Raw genomic sequence first — 21,669 nt, forward strand, 5'->3', positions numbered from 1 at the left:
GCATGTCTTGAAGGCCTGTAAATTAACAATGCCTTTCAACCAACACAGAATCAATAAGGTTGGAAAACACCTCAAAGATCATCAAGTCCAACCTGTCACCCAACACCTCATGGCTTCAAGTGCCACATCCAAACCCTTTTTGAACACCTCCTTTTTGAACACCACCACCTCCCTGGGCAGCCCATTCCAATGGCTAAAAACTCTCTCTATGAAGAACTTTGTCCTCACCTCGAGCCTAAACTTCCCCTGGCACAGCTTGAGAGTGTGTCCTCTTGTTCTGGTTGCCTGGGAGAAGAGACCAACCCCCCCACCATATTCCCCTTTTCACCCCTCCCCCAGCTGAACAAAAGCTGCATGTTGATCTCTGTAGGATTTTTGCTTCTTTTTTTTTCTTCAAATTTATTAGCTTCTGGAAGGCTATTGTCCATTTTATTGTTAAATAAAAACAAGTGAGGAGAACACCGCAGGTTGGCATAGTCATTTTACAATCAGCGTATCAGCTACAATACCTTTACCTCATGTTGTCTGAAAACCAAAACACAACCAGAACAGCCATATTGGTTTTTTTTTTGCTTGTGGTTTTGGTTTTGTTGGTTTTTTTTTTGTGTGGTGGTTTGTTGGGTTTTTTTTTTGACAAACCTGCTTATTGAGATATCACCTATCCTGTAAGGAAGAAAATACTTGAAAAATAATAATAATAATAACAACAATAATAATAATAATAATTAAAAAAAGAAAGTTAAAATTTAATTAAAAGCTTTACTTTTCTGAGAGCAACCTCATAAAACTTTTTTTTTTTCTTGTTTGGTTTTTTTTTTCTTCTTTTTTTCTTCATAGGAGCACTTCACTTCACAAAATGAAAAAAAAAAACACTATTTACAACCTTTTGCTTGCAGTTTGGTCACATTATCTACACACAGCTGCAGATCTTAGGCAAAATAGGTTTGCATCTTCTCCTGACACAGGCTATCGGATTCATTGCACATTTTCCTTTTACATAATGGCTCTCCTATAGTGCACTGAAGTCAGTGATCACCACCTCATTACATTCTCAAGTGAATTTATGGCTCAACAAGAAAAATCAACACCACTTCAAACCCCAAAAATTCTGAGCAGCTGAATTACACAGAGCGTGAAATCTGTGATTACTGCTTTTCTTTTTTCTTTCCTCTTTTCTTTTGTCTTTTCTTTCCTCTTTTCTTCTCTTTTCTTTTCTTTTTTGTTTCTTTTCTCTTTTCTTTTCTTTTCCTTTCTTTTATTTTCCTTTTTTATTTTCTTTTTTTTTCTTTTCTTTTCTTTTTTTTTCTTTTTCCTTTTCTTGTCTTTTCTTTCTCCCTTTCCTTCCTTTTCCTTTTTCCTTTCCTTTCCTTTCCTTTCCTTTCCTTTCCTTTCCTTTCCTTTCCTTTCCTTTCCTTTCCTTTCCTTTCCTTTCCTTTCCTTTCCTTTCCTTTCCTTTCCTTTCCTTTCCTTTCCTTTCCTTTCCTTTCCTTTCCTTTCCTTTCCTTTCCTTTCCTTTCCTTTCCTTTCCCTTTCCCTTTCCCTTTCCCTTTCCCTTTCCCTTTCCCTTTCCCTTTCCCTTTCCCTTTCCCTTTCCCTCTTTTTCTTTTGGACCTGATTTCCACAAGAATCATTCACCTCACCAGCACAATCAACTAACTGTGCAGAGAAACACAGGAGCTGCGCCGCCGATTCGTTTGAAAACCTTGTCAAATCCTTCCCACCGATTTCCCTCTATCTAACAGTTCAGTTGAAAATGTTCATTTCTCTATGGCACAAGAATGAGCTTTCCAGCACTCTGTTACTGAATTACAGTATCTTTTACATAAATGGACTAGATTTTGGCCAAGAACGTCACCGTCTCCGTGTCACACACCGGCGCTGGCTTCACAAGCAGAGTTGCTACATACATTCACAGTTTCCATAAGATTGTGATTAGCTTCTCCAGTTGTGCTTTAAAAAACTCCAAACATTTCCCAACAGTTAAGTGCAAAAGCAAATGTCCTGCGCAGCTACACTTGGTCACAGAGTTATAAACTCCATATTGACGAGAACAGGGTTCTCTCATTCTCCGTTTTCATCCCCTGCTTTCTCAGGGATGACCTCCAGGCTCCGGCGGGGCTTTGAGATCTGTGCGTTTTCAGTGCCTGGCTTATTGAGTCCGCACGAAAGAGTCGCATAATGGATTTGTTTCAGGTTCTCCAGTGCTTCATTTTTAGCATATTTGAGAAGATCAGCTTGTCCCTGTGAAAAGTACATACAGTCAGGACACAGGTAGTAATGGGATTCTTTGTTTTCCTCCCTTTCTGTTTGTTTCACATTACTGGTACAGTTGCCTTGCTAAAACAAACCAAACCAACAAAAATGAACAACAAAACCAAACAAACCTCCCAAACCCTGATATCCCAAACCAAAACTTAAAATTGGATTATGTGATGTTAGTAAGAACCAAACTCTTTGCTTCCACTGGAGCCATCTCCTCTGAAGGCTGAGAGCCCTGGGCCTGCTTAGTCTGGAGAAGAGAAGACTGAGAGGGGATTTAAGAAATGTTTCTACATCTCTGAGGGCAGGGTGTCAAGAGGGAGGGGACAGGCTCTGCTCACTTGCACCCTGGAATAGCACAGGGGGCAATGGATAGAAACTACAGCACCAGAGGTTTCACCTCAACATGAGGAGAAACTTCTTCACTGTGAGGGTCATAGAGCACTGAAACAGGCACTCCAGAGAGTTGTGGAGCCTCCTTCTGTGGAAACTTTCAAGACCCATCAGGATGCATTCCTGTGTGACCTGTGTTCGATTCTATGGTCCTGCTTTGTCAGGGGGGTTGGACTCGATGATCTTCAGAGGTCCCTTCCAACTCCTAACATCCTGTGAGCCTGAACTGGTTTGTAAACCAGGGACAGAGATGATTCCTACCCAACAGCTTTCCTCAGGAAAGTAATCTGTGCTTTATTATTAATCCATGGGGACTGTAAATGTTTCTGCATAGAAAAAATAAACAGGTGATGGCTGATTTTAATACTTCAGGGAGCCAATGAAATGTTTTGGAGCTTTGGTTCTTTGAGATTTTTTTTCCCTAGCTGCTTGTTTGCAGTTCAGTGCTAGTGCTGTCCCTCTTTATTTCTACTCTTACTCTTCACAGTAGTTAAGTTTTAAGTATAAAGATGCCAGATAAAGTACCCCAGAACTAGGTGATTTGGCTTTGTCCTGCAATATTAGCTACCTGATCTCTTTGACTAAAGCCCTGCAACAGCAATATCTCCCATTAGCAGTCTCTGGACTAGCTCTCCTGCAGCCATTGTCCCCCTACCCTGCCCAAGGCTGTCATGCATGGTGAGCACACTTGTCTGGTGGGCACAGGAGCTCACAAACACATGCAGAAAGTCAGCACTGTGTCTGTACTTCTGAAGAAGAGCTGCCCCACAGCTTACAGAAAAGCAAATGATGCTTCAGACGTTCCACATCCTCAACAGTGTCATTTCCAACTGAAGGGAAGAAAAGCACACCAACAAACAAGCAACCTCAGGTATTGCAAATGCTTGAGACTGTCAGTCCCTCTGTCTTACAAGGTGACTGCAGCTTTTCCTGTAACTGGGGTACTCATGTCTGTTCTGTGTAAATTCTGGCTCCTGGCAGACATCTGAAGAGATGCTAATGTCTCTTCTAAAGGCATAACAGATATGTTGCCTCTCCTTCTCTGCCCCATGAGGTTGAAATCCAACTTTTCTTCTTTGCTTTAACAACTGAAGGAGGAGAGGTAGAATGGCAGTCAAACAAAAACGTGTGCACTCATTGTGTGCACTTCAGCTTTACTTCTTTAGCAACTCAGAAGAGAAACACTATCCTATGAAGCAAGCAGTCACGCATTTGAGCCACTCCAACCAAACCAACACTGCTTTCTTCAAAGCAGTTATGTGTCCCCCACCTTTATCCAAGACTCTAACTGCCAAAGTATTTTTTTCCCCAATTACAGACTCACAGATTGCACAAAGGGACCCTCAAAGGTCATCGTGTTCAAGCTCCCAGCAGTGAGCAGGGACACCTCCAGCTAGGTCAGGAAAAAATGCAGAAGTTTACCAAGTTCATTTTTTTCCTGTAGAAAACCAGGGCTACCTTTTTAATTTTTTCAAATAATACTTTTTTTTCCCCAAACTGACAAACAACTAAAAGCTAATTTAAAACACTCCAGCAGACTAAATGAGTCATATCTTGAGTGCATCTGTTTCTAGCCCAAGTTCCATTTTACATGGATTTGTAGAGTATAGTTCTGGAACTTTAATCAAGTTGTTTATTATAGGCAGTGCTGCTAGCAACAGCCTATTAGTAAGGCTGCCCAAAACTTCTCATCTGAAGAACCAAAATGCTTTCAGCTGCTTATGTGCTTGCCAAACTCCAGCTACTCAAACTGAGACTTTCTGTGTAGGATTTTTGCCATTGGCAGATTTTATTATTATAACTGTTTAATATTATTCCTTAACCTCATCCATATGGTTCATTCAGTTTTGAGAATAGAGACAGGAAAATGCTGTCAGGATTTTGTTAACACTCTTCCATCCTTCCTTCCCAATCCCACTTGGGGTAGGGGGTGTGTAATTCAAGTGACTTCAAGGCCCCCGAGCCGTGGATCCAAAGTACAAGCTTTTAATAAACAAAAATCAGATTTTGGATGTGGTTAGTGCAATCACTCAGAACCTCCTTCTCCATCATTCTTCAGCTCTTGACAACTCCAGCAATGTCGCAAGACAATGAATATTCCATTCCCAGACAAAACTGAATCTGCGTTAGAAGGAAAGGTTGGGGTTTTCCTGTATGGCTTCTCCAGGTCATCTTACCACCAACACTGGGCTGCCAATGCAGGCAGTCCAAAAGCCAGCCTGGAGGAGTGGAAGGAAGAGCCTGGGACATGGGAGAAAAGGAGGGGGCAAGAATGTTGTAGGGTTGGAAGGGAAAGGCCGTGCCTTCTCTTCCCCCCAGAAAGGGAAGGAAAAAATCCCTACTCTACAAGATTCACCCCTAAACCATATCCCCAAGTACTACAGCCAAATCACCTTTAAATACATCTGGGTTGGGTGACTCAACCACCTCCCTGGGCAGCACATTCCAATGCCTGACCACTTTTGCTGGGAAAAATTTCTTCCTACTGTCCAGTCTAAACCTACCCAATCACAGCTTGAGGCCATTCCCTCTTGTTCTGTCACTAATGACCTGTGAGAAGAGCCCAGCACCAGCCCCTCCACAACCTCCTTTCAGGTAGATGTAGACAGCAGTGAGGTCTCCCCTCAGCCTCCTCTTTTCCAAACTAACCTTCCCCAGCTCCTTCAGTCACTCTTCATCAGATTTATTCTCCAGGCCCTTCCCCAGCTTCCTTGCCCTCCTCTGCACTGGCTCTAGCACCTTCAAATCTCTTTTGTACTGAGGTGCCCAAAACTGAACACAATACTCAAGGTGTGGTCTCAGCAGAGCTGAGTACCAGGGGACAATCACCTCTCTGCTCCTGCTGGACACAGCATTTCTAATCCCAGCCAGGATGCCATTGGCTTTATTGGCCACCTGGGCACACTGCTGGGTCCTGTTCAGTTGCTTCACTGACAAAGCTGATTCATGGAGACTGGAGCAGTTGCAAAACCAAACACATATATTTGTTGCTGTATGGTAGGGCTGCCTTTGTCAAACTTTCACCTCATGGAAATTGAAATGTAAATGAATTCAGACCTTAGCTTTGTCTGTCCAACACCCCACAAACCTCCCAGCACTGCGGTTCGCAGGCGGTTTGTGATCATTCCCAAGTGGGAACACCACAAGTGCACAGCACGGCAAGAGCAGTGTCCTCAACACAGCAGATGGCAAGCGCTGCTCCCTTTCCTTCACCCTGGTTAAAATGCACTAACAGAGCTGAGTGCTGGGGAACTCCAATACCCATTTCACATATTGATAAGCTTTACAAGAATAATCAAGGACAAGCTGTTTTGAAGACAGAGGTGAGAAAGGCCTGAAAGAACATCAAAGAACGTAGCTGATATACATTCACAAACTTTTAATAAGCGACAAGATAAAGAATGTGAACTGATGGGGAGGCCAAATTTCCTCTCTATCCCAATATACCTGCAACCATGACTCTGTTTTGTTCATTGTTTTGGTTTGTGTTTTGTTTAGTTTGGGTTTTTCACTCAGCATCAAAAAGCTTCTGCTTGTTTTGACCTTTTTGGCTACGGATGGCTTTACACCTCAGCTCCTTGTCATGGCTGTTAGGAACAAGTTCTTGACTATGAGGGTGGTGGAATACTGGAATAGGTTGCCCAGGGAGGTGGTTGAGGCCCCTTCTCTGGAGATATTCAAGGCAAGCCTGAGAAGACCCTGGAGAACCTGATCTAGTTGAGGATGTCCCTGCTGACTGCAGGGAGGTTGGACTGGATGAGCTTTGGAGGTCTCTTCCAGCCCAGCCCATTCTATGATTCTGAGGTTCAGACCCAGGCATCAGCTCAGCCACTCACACAAGTGCCCCCTTATTGGGATGAGAAGGAAAATCATGAGAAAAAAGCACAACCCCATGGGTTGAGGTAAGGAGAGTTTAACACAACAGGACAAAGAAAGGAAAAACCAAACAGGAATGAATAAAACTAATGAAATAGTATAGAAAGTGAGTGATCCAAAATGCAGCACTGACCACAATGGCCCAAGCCCAACCACCTGCATGAAGCAGCCAGGCTTGACCCAGCCAGCCCTCCCCTGTGCAGCAGGTATGACATCAGTATGGTGTCAAATACCCCCTTGGCTGGTTCAGCTGCCTGCATTGGCTATAACCATCCCGGCTTCTTGGGGGGGGGGGGGGGGAGTTAATTACAAATTAACCCCATCCCAGCCAAATCAAGGACACTCCTGAAAGTTAATTACAAATGAAACCAAAGTGGATCCTAATCAGTTCTCATACTTATGAAATGAGATACCATTTCAGAGTCAATCAGATACAGCCTCAACCAGAATGTCTCAGCACAGCTCCCTTCACAGTCGGGTATGAATTTACTGAGGATTTTGGTGTAACAGCTTCTTCAGTGCATGTGTGAATATGAAAGTAAAACTGTAGAGATGACATTTGAGATAACTGCATGAACTTACTTCTGAAGAAAAAATCCCAAGAAACTGTACCAGTAATGACTGGGCCTTAGCTTGGGTTCTGAGACCCAAAGGTCTTCCCAGGAAAAGTGTCACAGTTTGAAGGGGGAAACTTTAGCCTAGTCCCTGACTGCAAAGACTGAATAGAAATTACCACTGGATACAAAAGAAAAATAATGCTAAGGTCTATGCAATTCATTGGTTGCTAATGGGATATAGCAGAGACATAAACAGTTCTTGCTCTCTTTTATTCTCCTGCCACTTCTGCTTGCAGCTTTCCTCTCTCCTGCGGCCTTGCCAGGGCTATCTCTGCCTGGATTACTGTGTGAGGTAACAGGAAGAAGAGAGGGAGGGAGGGAGTGGAGGAGGAGGTGAGCAGGTCCCCCTGGATCCATCCAGGGGGGTCTGAGGAGTTTCTGTGTTGTTTATAAACTGTAAATATATCCATATTGGACATCTATTGCACATTTTGTGCATATTCATTGCATTCCATAGTTCTAGATAGTAGTTTGCTTGTAAATAGAGCTTCATGTGCTTCCATTCCAAACTGAGCTAGTCTGCCAATGTTAATCTGGGGGGTAGTTTCTCCAAATTAGCTGGGGGGTAGTTTCAACCCACCACAATAAGTGAGATGCCAGTATTCCTTTCTCAAAGTGTTTCTCTTAGCAGTGGCTGCTAGGTACACAATGGGACACACTGCAGTGTTCCATCCCCAGCTGGAGTGCTCTGAGTGCACTTACAGATTCAGAACATAAAGAACTTAACTTCCTAACTTCTAAATATGGGTTTAATTAGGAACCAGAATCCCATTAGACCAGCAACATCAAGAAACTAGTAGTTTTAGGTATTCAAACTGAACTGGGATGTGGGAGGCTTTCTGGGTACTTACAGGACTAGGCAGCAGCTATCAGAAATCTTTCTGAATACTCTGTGGTGACAACAGTGCTGCCTGAATCCACTTCTAGACTTGGTCTATAAGATTCAGATTATTTCTCTTAAAAAAAGAAAAGTTTAAAGACTGACAGCACAAGAAGCATCTAACAAATGCTGGATTCAGGAGTCCCTCCTTCATTTCAAGGACTTCCATTGAACACTGAGTTTAGAAGAGCTTTTTGTTGGAGTCTTTTATATCAAAGAAGCTGTTAAGCACTTCCTATGGGCATCTCAAATTCTGACCCTATAATGCCTTTTTCCAAAGCTTTGCTATGCCAGGAAAGTCCATGAATTGCTACAGAAGGTTGGTGTAGGAGTCTGCTGCAACAGCACTTGGAGTGATTGTCTTTCTTCAACTGGCAGAAAATGTGATTATCCATGTTTAGGAAATATGAGTGCTATCAGTCTGAGTAATAGCAATAAATAAATCACCAGCACATGCTCTTGCAAACTGTCTGACTGAAAGCAAGGAATGGTCTACCATGTACAATCTCTAAAGCTCTCAGCTGGGCAACAGAGTTCACTACAGCAGACTAGATTTACTCTAAGTGGTGTTCTTAAGTTAAACAAGTGTCTCTGTGTGCATATACAGGGGGGGCATGAGGATGGGAGTTGTGTGCATGTAAACACAACACAAACTAGATGGAGGTACTTCAGCAGAATTCAAACATGCTGCACCAATAAAAAACTTGGTCATGTGGCTTGGAGAAGAGGAGCCTGAGGGGTGGATTCATTCATGTTGATAAAGATGTGCAGGGTGAGTGCCCAGAGGATGGGGCCAGGCTCTGCTGGGTGATGCCCAATGACAGCACAAGGGGCACTGGTGGAAGTTTATAGAATTATAGAATTAACCAGCTTGGAAAAGACCTTTGAGATCATCGAGTCCAACCTATCACCCAACACCATCTAATCAACTAAACCATGGCACCAAGCACCCCATCCAGTCTCATCCTGAACACCTCCAGTGATGGTGACTCCACCACCTCCCTGGGCAGCACATTCCAATGGCAAATCTCTCTTTCTGTGAAGAGCTTCTTCCTAACATCCAGCCCAAACTTCCCCTGGCACAGCTTGAGACTGTATCCTCTTGTTCTGGTGCTGATTGCCTGAGAGAAGAGACCAACCCCCACCTGGCTACAACCTCCTTTCAGGTAGTTGTAGACAGCAATAGGGTCTGCCCTGAGCCTCCTCTTCTCCAGGCTAAGCAACCCCAGCTACCTCAGCCTCTCCTCGCAGGGCTGTGCTCCAGACCCCTCACCAGTTTTGTTGCCCTTCTCTGGACATGTTCCAGCAAGTCAACATCTTTCTGGGGGCCAGAACTGGACACAGTACTCAAGGTTGAAGAATGGAGGAAGTTCCATGGAATCATGAAGAAAAAATTTTTCCCTGTGAGAGTGACAGAAGACTGGAAGAGGCTGCCCAGGGGGGTGTGGAGTCTCCCTCTCTGGAGATATTAAAAACCTGCCTGGATGTGGCCCTGTGTGATCTGCTCTAGGTGATCCTGCTCTGGCAGGAGGGTTGGACTGGATGGTCTTTCAAGGCCCCTTCCAGCCCCTAACATTCTGTGATTCAAATCAGGAAAAATAAAATCCTTTAAACTCCTAACTGTGAAGTGTGCATGCACACAGAGGTGCCTAATAGCTATGTCAGATGTTCTAAACAAACAGCTCCCCTACAACTAAGTTGTCAATTTTCTTTTATCAGACTTTCCATTGCATCAGCTGTAGCCAAAATGTCCCTGTTGAGGGGGGGAGGAAAAAAAAATCAATATGTGCCTTGAGGGTAAAATGCAGCTTAATCTGTTTGGAGAATAAATCAGCTACGCCATGTGAGCATTTTACAGTTCCTCTGTGGGGGAGCTGAGGATGGCGCTCATGCACAGCCATTTAGCACTACTGTTCTCAGCCACACAGCAGTTCCCAAATCACAGCCAAGAGAACATGCAAAACGCTGTTCCTAATCACAAGAAGAACAAAAAGTTAAACCCATCGAAGCATGGCACTGCCTTCAGAGTGTTGGTTGCTCAATTGTCTGGCTTGCTGAAGAGCAAAATTTGAGGCCACTGAACAGAAAGGGGTTTAATTTTGTGCTGTTTGAGAGGGAAGTTAATTTGGTGTAGGCAGGGAAATCCACAGGGAAGAAATTATTCTTCTTGAAGTGGCTCAGATTGTCCTTCTCTTAATCCATGTTTACTCTGAAAAATGGGAGCATTCCCTTTCCATCCCTGCTCTCACATAGTTTTTAGAGCTGGTAAAATGTAACAACATCCCAGAACTCTCTGTAACATCTCCTGTTAGGAGCTTCCACAACAGGCTGGTTAAATACCTTGCCCATTTTCCTGATAAACTATTCACTACAGGGCAGACTGTACCTTCCTACAGAAAGGGCCTCAATCTGCAAGCAGAAAGCAAGCAGGTCATTGTTGAAAAGATTGTCTCAATAATCTCTTCAAAAGGAAGGCCCTCTAACTGGGGGTATGCACAAAAGCCAGGATGTGCTCTGAAGAGCCAGTTCATGTGGGTTCCCTCATTCCTGGCTGAGGCAGAAATCACGACTTCACATTTCAGTCGCTCACCAACTGCAAGCCTCCCACCCACCAACCCTTATGTTCTGAATGGGAAACTCAAGATGAAGCAAAGGTACTGCTGTTTCAGGCAGCATTAAAACAGATTTGCCTATCCAAGCTGTTATCTGACACCTCTGATAGAAAATTAAGGAGGGATAAGAACTTAGTTCCTTGACATCTGCCCAAACCCACTGAACCAACTCCTTTCTTTCCCTTAGGTAGCACAGAAATGGTACTTGACACATCCCGTAGGCTGTCTTCAAATAATGGAAAAGTGATAGTCTGGTCCTTTTAGCTACAGGCAGAACCTGCACACATCTTCTTAGAATGTACTAAATGTGCACACTGCAGCAAATGTCACCTCCTTTTAATCCTCCTTTGTATCACAGTACAGTATCACAGTAAATTAGAGGTTGGAAGGGACCTCCAGAGATCACCAAGCCCAACCCTCCTGCCAAAGCAGGATCACCCAGGGTAGTCTGCCCAGGAATGCATCCAGGGGGGCTTGAATGCGTCCAGAGAAGGAGACTCCACAACCTCTCTGGGCAGCCTGTTCCAGGGCTCTGTCACCCTCATTACAAAGAAGTTTCTCCTCATGTTGAGGTGAAATCTTCTATGTTCAAGCTTGTACCTGTTGTTCCTTGGCTTATTATTGTGCAAAAAGAGCTTGGCCCCTTCCACTTGACACCCACCACTCAGGTATTTATAAACATTGATCAGATCCCCTCTCAGTCTTCTCTTCTCCAGACTAAACAGCCCCAGGGCTCTCAGTCTCTCTTCATAGGGGAGATGCTCAAGTCCCCTAATCATCCTCGTAGCTCTCCATTGGATTCTCTCCAGCAGGTCTCTGTCTCTCTTGAACTGGGGAGCCCAAAACTGGACACAGTATTCTAGGTGTGGTGTCAGCAGGGCAGAGTAGAGGGGGAGAAGAACCTCCCTAGAGCTGCTGGACACACTTTTCTTGCTGCCCCCCCAGGATCCCATTGGCTCTCTTGGCCACAAGGGCACATTGCCTTCCCATGGAGAAGTTGCTGTCCACCAGCATTCCAAGGTCTTTCTCTAGGGAGCTGCTTTCCAGCAGGGTAGTCCCCAACCTGTACTGGTGCCTGTTTTTATTCCTCCACAGATGCAGGACTCTGCACTTGTCCTTATTGAACTTCATGAGGTTTGCCTGCACCCAGCTCTCAGCCTGTCCAGATCCCATTGGGTGGCAGCTCAGCCTGCCAAGTGTCAGCCACCCCCGAGTTTTGTATCACCAGTGAACTTGCTGAGGGTGCTCTCAGTCCCCTCAGCCAGGTGATTGATAAAGATACTGATCTTTGCAGCACAGTGCAAGAAGCACCAAGTAACACTGTGAAATCCTAACAGTTGACATCAAGATGGAAAGCTAGGGAAACACAGGTGCATTACTGCTTTTCTGTAGCAGTCCCCTGTCAGAGGAGACAACAGGGGAACTCTGTTTTCAGTAAGAACTAAAAAAAAACATGTGTGGGAGAAAACAAGTTTCTTTAGAATTAAAATAGACTTTAATGTAGTGATGAAATATTTGATTGAGTGGGAGAGAAGAACTCATTAGTGGATGTACACAGAAAACTTGAATCATTTGGGCTATAAGGATAGTGTCAGGGGAATAAATTAAGAGACAAAATGTTGCTCTCTGTATAAATTTTTATACACTCTGCCAAGATGAAAGACCAGCAATAAGAAACCCAAACTCTTCCACCTTCTGGTTTAAGGGTCCCTACCTGAAAGCTTTTTTTATACTGCATCACTCACTGTTGTGACAAAACAAGCACAAGTGCTCAACAAAATGCAAAGAGAATCTCCAGGTCACATACACTCAACTTCCAGCCTGGATCACTAATCTATTTTGTATGTAACATTAATCACTGTTCATCCCTAACTGCAGGGCCAACAGCTTGCCTTTTGTTTGTTTTCAGTAACCACATTAACCTTAGTTCTCTTGTGTCCTTTCAAATCCCAAATCTGGGTTTAAACAGTGGAATAGCTTCCTTCCAGCCCAATCACACACAGAATCACACAGGATGCTAGGGGCTGGAAGGGACCTCAAAAGATCATCCAGTCCAGCCCCCCTGCCAGAGCAGGATCACCTAGAGCAGATCACACAGAAACACATCCAGGAGGGTCTTGAATATCTGCAGAGAGGGAGACTCTACAACCCCCCTGGGCAGCCTGTTCCAGGGCTCTGTCAACCTCACAGGGAAAAAAAATTCTTCCTCATGTTCACATGGAACTTCCTATGCCTCAGCTTCCACCCACTGCCCCTGGTGCTGGCATTGGGCATCACCCAGCAGAGCCTGGCTCCAGCCTCTTGGCACTCACCCTGCATATCTTTATCAACATGAATGAGATTGCCTCTCAGTCTTCTCTCCAAGGTAAAGAGCCCTCAGCTCCCTCAGTCTCTCCTCATAAAGAAGATGTTCCACTCCCTTCATCATTTTTGTGGCTCTGCTCAAGATTCTTTCAAGCAGTTTCCTGAGCTCCTTCCTGAACTGAGGGGCCCAGAGCTGGATAAATACTGCAGATGCAGCCTCACCAGGGCAGAGTGGAGGGGGAGGAGAACCTCTCTTGACCTACTAACCACAGCCCTTCTAATCCACCTCAGGACACCATTGGGCTTCTTGGCCATATGAGCACATTGCTGTCTCATGGTCAACCTCCCATCCACTAAGACCCCCAGGTCCTTTTCCCCTTCACTGCTCTCCAACAGGTCAGCCCCCAACCTATACTGATACCAGGGGTTATTCTTCCCCAGGTGCAAGACTCTACACTTGCCCTTCTTGGGTTTTATTCTCCCTGCCCTACTCTCCAGCCTACGTCACAACCCTCCTATGTCATCCACTTCACCCAGTTCTGTGTCATCAGCAAACTTGCTGGCAGTGCTCTCTGTGCCCTCATCCAGGTCACTGACGAATATATTGAACAAAACTGGTCCCAGTACTGACCCCTTACCTTTAAAATTGTAATGTTCCATGTAAAACTTTCCACGGATTTCTGCAGTTTTCTTTCTTTCAAACCTTCTCTGGCTCCTATGTTGTGTAGGTTTTCATGGAACTCCATAGCTATGGAGAACAAAAGAGGAACAGAGTTTCTATTTAACACATTTTTGTGATCACAGAGATACCCAAACTAAGGCAAAAGGAAAGTGAAAAAGCTTCAGAACATTTATTCCTCAAGCACAAATGAATCTGATTTAGTAATGGGCAACATTATGCAACATACCAATATCCACAAATCTCTCTTAAGCCAAAATCTACTCTCAAGTACCTGTTGGGTCACTGCCTGGAGCCAAGCAAATATTTACTCTACAAAAATACTCTTTAAGTACAACTGAATTTATTGTACCATAGGCAAAAATCTTTCTGTGAATTGCTATGGAATGGAAACAGTAAGTTCATGAAACACTCTGTCCCCAAGAATTTGTCTTGTGCCTTGCTCTTTCATGCAGTAAATTCACATCACAGTTGTCCAGCTTATATGCTGGGGCCAGCACAGAAAATAACCTTTTCACCTTTCCCCTGAGGAGAAAAAGAGTTACTGTGAGGGAAGAGTGTTTACCACATCCATGTAAACTATCGTGTCCACAAAGCCTCTATCTGACAAACTCCAAGCCAAAACGCTTTGGCAAAATTCAGGTTACCTTGATCTGAATTTTCCTTGAATAAAGTGACCCAAGCTTTAGTTTTAACCCACCATGCTGCACAGGTACAAGAAAAATGACTTGGTTCGCCTGCTGTTGTTACAAGTCATATAAAACTGAATTTTAAACAGTTTCCTTCGTACAGGGTAAGTGAAATGTCCTTCCACAGGCAGACACATCGACCCAACATTGATTATAGCAACTCTTCTATGGAATCATAGAGCAGACCAGGCCAGAAGGGACCTCCAAAGGTCATCCATCCCACCTCCCCACAGTCAGCAGGGACATCCCCAACTAGATCAGGCTGCCCAGGGCCTCGTCAAGCCTCACCTTGAATATCTCCAGGGATGGGGCCTCAACCACCTCCCTGGGCAGCCCCTTCCAGTGTTCCACTAGCCTCATAGTAAAGAGCTTCTTCCTAACATCCAATCTCAATCTGCCCTTCTCTAGTTTGAAGCCATTGCCCTTTGTCCTGTCCCTGCAGGCCTTTGTAAACAGCCTCTCTCCATCCTTTCTGTAGGAAGTCACACACTAAATTCTGCTCTCAGGATTATCACATATATAAAGGGCATCTTGAGGGCAGGTGGTTGTGACTTACACCTATGAACCAAGTTGCAGAATTTTAAGTGTGTACATGTCTGAGATGATCTTTTTGCCCAGTGAGCATGCATGCTTCAAAATCCCCATGTAATCAGTTATCATGGAAGATCATATGGACTTGAGCTGGCTGTCAATTCTAGATTAGATTGACTTGTAAGGACATGGTAGTATCTGTTCTTCATAACCTCTCTCTACTCCCCACTCATGTCTCACTACAACAAAGAGATATGACTGAATGTTTGCATCGTTCCTTCCACAGTATCACAGTATCACTAAGGTTGGAAGAGACCTCAAAGATCATCAAGTCCAACCTGTCACCACAGACCTCATGACTAGACCATGGCACCAAGTGCCACATCCAGTCCCCTCTTGAACACCTCCAGGGACGGTGACTCCACCACCTCCCTGGGCAGCACATTCCAATGACGAATGACTCTCTCAGTGAAGAACTTTCTCCTCACCTCGAGCACCTCCCTCACCTCCCTCCTATTTTTGTATATACATACACTTCAAAAATTATTCATAAATTCACTTGAAAGACAGAATTGTACCTTTTAGCCTTTCTTGATAACTTAAATTTTATTACAAGGACAATAAATGGGGAAATGAAACTACTAAGTTGTATTTTTTTTGGTAACACCCCTCCATAGCTATGCAGGAGTATAGAGGGAATGGTTTAGATTGGATCTTGGGAAGAAGTTCTTCAGTATGAGAGTGGTGGGACTCTGGAATAGACTGCCCAGAGAGGTTGTGGCTGCCTCCTCCCTGGGGATGTTCAAGGCCAGGCTGAGTGAGACCTTGAGTAGCCCATGGCAGGGAGCTGGAGTAGATGATCTTGAAGGTTCCTTCCAACCTAAGCCATTCTGAGATTCATATTCTATTTCCCTGTAACAGATTTCTAACCAGATAAGAAAGTGAGGTTCATTCATCCACCATCGTTTCCAAGTATCCATTTCCTGTTCACATAATCCAAAAAACCCCATAAACCCTCAATATGACCATGGAACAGATCCATAATTACACTACATTTCTAAAGCCACCATAAAAAATATGGATTTTCTGACCTGTACTGTGAATTCTGAGGCTGTGCAGCTAAACTTTTGGAGATTTGTACCTCAGTTTCTTCTTTATAAATATTGCCCCTTCAAATCCACGGGTACTAGTGATCAATAATAACCTGGAATAGAAGCTACTCAAAGAGCAATTAAGAACAATCATGCTCTGTAGATTTCAGACTTCATATATATATGAAGCCACTAGTATCTCAGACATGGAGACAGTGGCAACCAGATTCTGCTAGCTAGAAGAGCTCTTTTCTGGTTCACCTTCTGTAAGCCACTCTCTCCCTTCTTTACACTCATGTTAAGTTCTATTTCTGTTCTGCCAAAGCCATTTCACTCAACCTGAATACTCCTGACTGCAAGCAGCAGCAGCTCAGTGCCCTTTCTCAGAAACTGAAACTGAGTCAGACTGTCCTACCAGGGCATCGAGATGTCAACCCTAAGCAAACAAGTACCTCCTGCTTAAACAGCACCAGCCACACCCCTATCATCAACATCTCTTCTGAACTGTACAGGACAACTCCTTGTTACCACAATAAACTAAAGCTAACCTAACTCTAAACATATAAGCAGGGATTAGTTCATTTTAATTTTATTTATGTTTCTATTCCTGGTTTGCCTGGTAAACTAAGTTTGAGAAGGACATTGAGACACTTGAACGTGTCCAGAGAAGGGCAACAAGGCTGGGGAGAGGCCTTGAGCACAGCCCTGTGAGGAGAGGCTGAGGGAGCTGGGGTTGTTTAGCCTGGAGAGGAGGAGGCTCAGGGGTGACCTCATTGCCCTCTACAACTACCTGAAGGGAGGTTGTAGCCAGGAAGGGGTTGGTCTCTTCTCCCAGGCAGCCAGCACCAGAACAAGGGGACACAGTCTCAAGCTGTGCCAGGGGAAGTTTAGGCTGGAGGTGAGGAGAAAGTTCTTCACTGAGCGAATCGTTCGTCATTGGAATGTGCTGCCCAGGGAGGTGGTGGAGTCACCATCCCTGGAGGTGTTCAAGAGGGGATTGGATGTGGCACTTGGTGCCATGGTCTAGTCATGAGGTCTGTGGTGACAGGTTGGACTCGATGATCCTCGAGGTCTCTTCCAACCTTAGTGATACTGTGAAACTGGAACGGATTCTTGCACCTCAGTCTCAGTTTTTCCACGTGCTGCCTGGAAGGAATGACATTTGCTACGCAATATACGGACAACTTTATTGTAGAGGATGAATGCAGCACAGTCACTCCTTGCATTTTGCCTTGGAACTATTTCACGCATTGAGAGTGGCAAAGTAATGACAAAAATGTGACATTCCAAAGTGAAACTGACTTCTGAGAGAGAACAGAAAAAGGGAGGGAAAAAGATGAAAGAGCTTTTCATTTAGAGCTAAATTAATAACATGAAAAATATGTCCATATGAATTCATGTAAAAGTGCCATTAAGATATGCTTCCAAAGAAAGATGAATATTAAATTACTCTTTTTTATATAAATACATAGGATTTTTCATACTCTTGTACACAAAAATTCCTCTCTTGCTCTCCATAAGATATAGTAAGCAAATTACTTTTATGGCATTTAACTACCCCTAGAGCTATTATCATAGTATCATAGTATCAGTCAGGGTTGGAAGGGACCACAAGGATCATTTAGTTCCAACCCCCCTGCCATGGGCAGGGACACCCCACACTAGATCAGCCTGGCCAGAGCCTCATCCAGCCTGGGCTTAAACACCTCCAGGGATGGGGCCCCAACCACCTCCCTGGACAACCCATTCCAGGGCTTCACCACTCTCATGGGGAAGAACTTCCTCCTCACCTCCAGCCTGAATCTCTCCACCTCCAGCTTCATTCCATTCCCCCTAGTCCTATCACTACCTGAGATCCTGAGCAGTCCTTCCCCAGTCTTCCTGTAGGCCCCCTTCAGATACTGGAAGGCCACAATGAGGTCACCTCAGAGCCTTCTCTTCAGACTGAACAGCCCCAAGTCTTTCAGTCTGTCCTCATAGGAGAGGTGCTCCAGCCCTCTGATCATCCTCGTGGTCTATTAGCAAACTTGAACTGCCTGAGGGTTTTTGGATGATAAGACATAATACTAATCTGATTTATCATCCTTAATATACTTCTGCATATACCACCTGCTTAATCCAGAAAGCAGAAGTTACTCATTTTCCATTTACAGTGAGTGGTAGATGTTGGAAAGGATACCACCCTCAAGTTCCTGAGTGATCACAAAGATTAAATAGGATGTCTGCTCTTCCTGTGTTCAGAGAGAATTTCCTGGGTTTTCACTTGTGCTCACAAGTGTTTTTATCTATAATGAAAGCAGTATTGAGCCTTGAGCCAGAAGTCTCAGTTATCATTTATTTTTTTCTTTGATACGTCAGCTTCACTTGAATCCTCATTTACACAGCATCACTGAGGTTGGAAGGCACCTCTGGAGATCAAGTCCAACTCCCTTATTCAAAGCAAGGTCAGGTAAAGCAGGTTGCTCAGGACTGTGTCCATCTGGGCACTGGACATTACCAAAGAGCAAGACTCCACAATCTCCCTGGGCAGCCTTTTCCAGTGTTTGGCCACTCAAGATTCCCACTGAGCCTTCTTTGCTCTGAACACCTCCAGCTCTCTCAGTCTCTTTTCACAGATATGACACTCCAGTCCATTCATGAATCATTTTTATGGCCCTTGCTGGACCCTCCCCAGAATGTCTCTGTCTCTCTTGAACTCAGGAGTCTAACCCTGGAGATGTGATCACTTTTATGCAGAGTAAAGTGGAAGGACCAAATCCTTCTTGTACTTTCTAAGATACATTCAACTTGTTGAACAACTTGTTCAGCAGAACACCCAGCAGCACTTGTCAGCCAGTCAGTCTCCAGTCTGCACTGGCATGTGCATGGGGACATTCCTCTGCAGGTGCAGGACTTGGCACTTCCCTTTGCTGAACCCTGTTCATGGAGTTCATATCTGCCCATTTCTCCAGCTTGTAAAAGTCCCTCTGAGTAACAGCACAACTATTTGCTGTATCCACTCTCCTCCAAGTTTTGTATCTTCTGTCAACTTGCTGAGGAAGCTCTAACCCCATCAGCAAGGTCAGAAACGAAGGTGTTTAAACAGTAGTAGTTCCAGTATCAACCTCTGAGGCACACCACTAGTGACCATCCTCCTGCTGATCACTTTGCTTTAAGCTGATAACACACAAAATTTGTCTTTCAACCATACTGATCATAGAACTGAACTAACTCTACTTTTCTTTAAATGTCTGTCTATGGACAGGTTGAAACTGCTGGAGATCAGCATGTCCTACTGATGCAAACACATTAAATATTGCTCAAAGTCCAGTGTTAACAGATGATGCAGCATTTCTTCACTCCCTGCATAAGATGCCCGAGTTTCAGTGCAGGGGCTTCCAATCAATATCAAGACCTGCTGATGAGAGGCAGTATTTCAGAAGACATGGCTTAACAAGTTTCTGCTGAACAGTACCCAGGCCATGAACGCTGCAAATTCTCTTTCAGGATAAACTACACAAATGTTGGGCAAAACTGCTCTAGTCATTCCCTTCCACTGCTTAAATAAAAGTTTAATTGCATGTGTGTGCACTCAGTCAAAAGCACTTCTCAAGGTTTAATTATAGCCATTTCTTTTCCCCTATCAATGGGTTATCTAATCTGTACATAACATAGGATATTCTTTTTCTGCACATTCTATGCTTTGCTTTGGAGGACTCTAGGCCCAAAACCAATTCAGAATGCAGGTAATAGGAACAAACAATAAAAGAAACAGCTTGATGTTATTACTTCAATTGCCAACTACAAGAAATATTTGCAGTGTTTGTACGGCCATGCTGATCTTTTTGCACATACAGACCAGATGAAAGTTTTCCCCAGTTGATACTGTGCACTGTGTTTTACCTTTGACAGCATCCAGAACATCCAGATATTCCCTTTCCTGATACTGTACTCTATTTCTGACATTAATAAAGAACTGCTTTGGAGCATATGCTTGAAAATGTAGACATTGCATGTTTTTCACTACTCACATTATTTAATGATCTAAGTCCCTGCTGCTTTAGTCGCTCTGCAGACGGAATAAATGAGATACTCCTTGCTCCAACAACTTAGAATCCAAGTATGAGGGGAAAAAGAGAACAGATGGGATAACGAAAGAGTGGGGAGTACAAGGAAGCAATGAGAACTATTTTGGTGAAGGTGGTAGGAGGATGTGTCGATCTAGCTGTATTTATTGGATAATTTTAACCAGCAATTCAAAGGAAGCAGCCTGGCGGATGTTTACAGTCAGACTGTTGGGCAACATGATGGAAAGCATGACGATGGCTGACTATCCATCAGGCGGTGGGAACCCCTGCTACCAAATGAGCAAAGCAAGACATGGGAAAGCAGCTCGGTCCTGACGTACAACGAGGAGAAAAATACCGAAATTACCATAGGGACGCACGGCACCGAACAGGCAGCCAGGAAAAGGAAGCACATGCGTAAAGCAGAGCTATCATGGTCCAACTCAGAGAAAAGAATAGTGTAGCTGAGATCCTACAACATAAGAGCGCATACAAGAGCTACACAGAATCACAGAACGGCAGGGGTAAGATTGGACCTCGAAAGATCATCCACTCCAACCTCCCCACTAAAGCGGCTTCAACGAGCTCAAGTTGCATAGGAATGCATCCAGGTGGGTTCTAAAAGTCCCCAGAGAAGGAGACTCCACAACCACTCTGGGCAACCTGTCCAGTGTTCCATCACCCTCACAGGAAAGGAGTTTTTCCTGTTGTTTATATGCAACTTCCCGTGTTCTGGTTTCTACCTGCTGCTCCCTGGGCACCACTGAAAGGACTCTGTCCCCATCCTCATTCATTATTTGCCTCCCTGATCATTTAGTGAATACTTGGAACACCACATGTCCTTCTGAGCTCCCACTGATCAACACCCAAGGGAATTCCTAAAATGTGTTTTTTTTAACCACTGATGAGCTCAGGCAGTACTTAAATTATAAAGCAATGGAAGATTCAGAAGAGAAGTACAAGAATGAGTTTGAGTTGGGTACAAAGGAGGCTAGGAATGGGATAAGGTTACCTGGACATTCAAACTATTTACTCTAGAGAAGATAGAGGAGTATCTCAGTCTGTAACACATTAAGAGTATGAATTAGAGTGTCTTTAAATTCCTTTTATCACCTACATTCTGTTTTCTTGCAAGATCTTTAGCTGAATAGCAACAACCCCCAAAAAAATGGTACTGCAATGATTTTGAAATTATGTAGATTCCCCCCCCCCCCCTTAATTCTATAAAGGACTGAGAAGCACAGTGAGATCAAAGCAATATAATGTTCCCATATCTTTTCATTAGTTAACACATCTAAAATGCTTTCAAGAGCTATTTAATTAAGAGCAGAATGTGCTGAGGTCAAATTAATCTGCGGATAGGAAGAAACCAGAAATGTCTTTTGACATGGTTTTATTTTACAGAAACAAAATGAGAGAAATCTACAGTTAGATGTTCTTAGAGAATACTAATAACAAAAGACCTGAATTCTGAAAGAAGTAATCTCAAGAACTGCATCTTTGCTTATTCAGTAAGTCATCAGTTTTAAAGGAAGTCAAATGTCTTATTGTTAAACTGAAGTTAGAAAATGGTTTAATAGAGCAATTCCACTTTGCCTGTTTAACAGAATTGCCTTACAAGACTGTTCTTGACAACAAAATCTTACTGCTTATTGACAGCTTCAGTATTTCTTCTTATTTATCAGACTTTTC

General features: G+C 43.9%; 1 protein-coding gene across 3 annotated transcripts in view; it reads right to left on the reverse strand.

Annotated features, from left to right (window-relative positions):
• Nucleotides 1–367: 367 nt before the first annotated feature.
• Nucleotides 368–21,669, reverse strand: part of PLCL2 (phospholipase C like 2) — a 108,953-nt gene continuing 87,651 nt past the window's right edge. For 2 of the 3 annotated variants that reach the window (XM_068152341.1, XM_068152340.1), the window contains 2 exons: nt 13,580–13,689; nt 368–2,241 (listed from right to left, as the gene is read on the reverse strand). In XM_068152341.1, the coding sequence (XP_068008442.1) occupies nt 2,062–2,241; nt 13,580–13,689 (290 nt within the window). In that variant the 3' untranslated portion in view covers nt 368–2,061. The remainder of the gene's footprint in view (nt 2,242–13,579; nt 13,690–21,669) is intronic. The other variant, XR_010988988.1, reaches the window with a different exon arrangement.

Source organism: Melanerpes formicivorus, unplaced genomic scaffold (assembly GCF_026170545.1).
Source record: "Melanerpes formicivorus ecotype bairdi unplaced genomic scaffold, bMelFor1.0.p_v2 SCAF_23, whole genome shotgun sequence".
NCBI classification, from domain to species: Eukaryota; Metazoa; Chordata; class Aves; order Piciformes; family Picidae; genus Melanerpes; species Melanerpes formicivorus.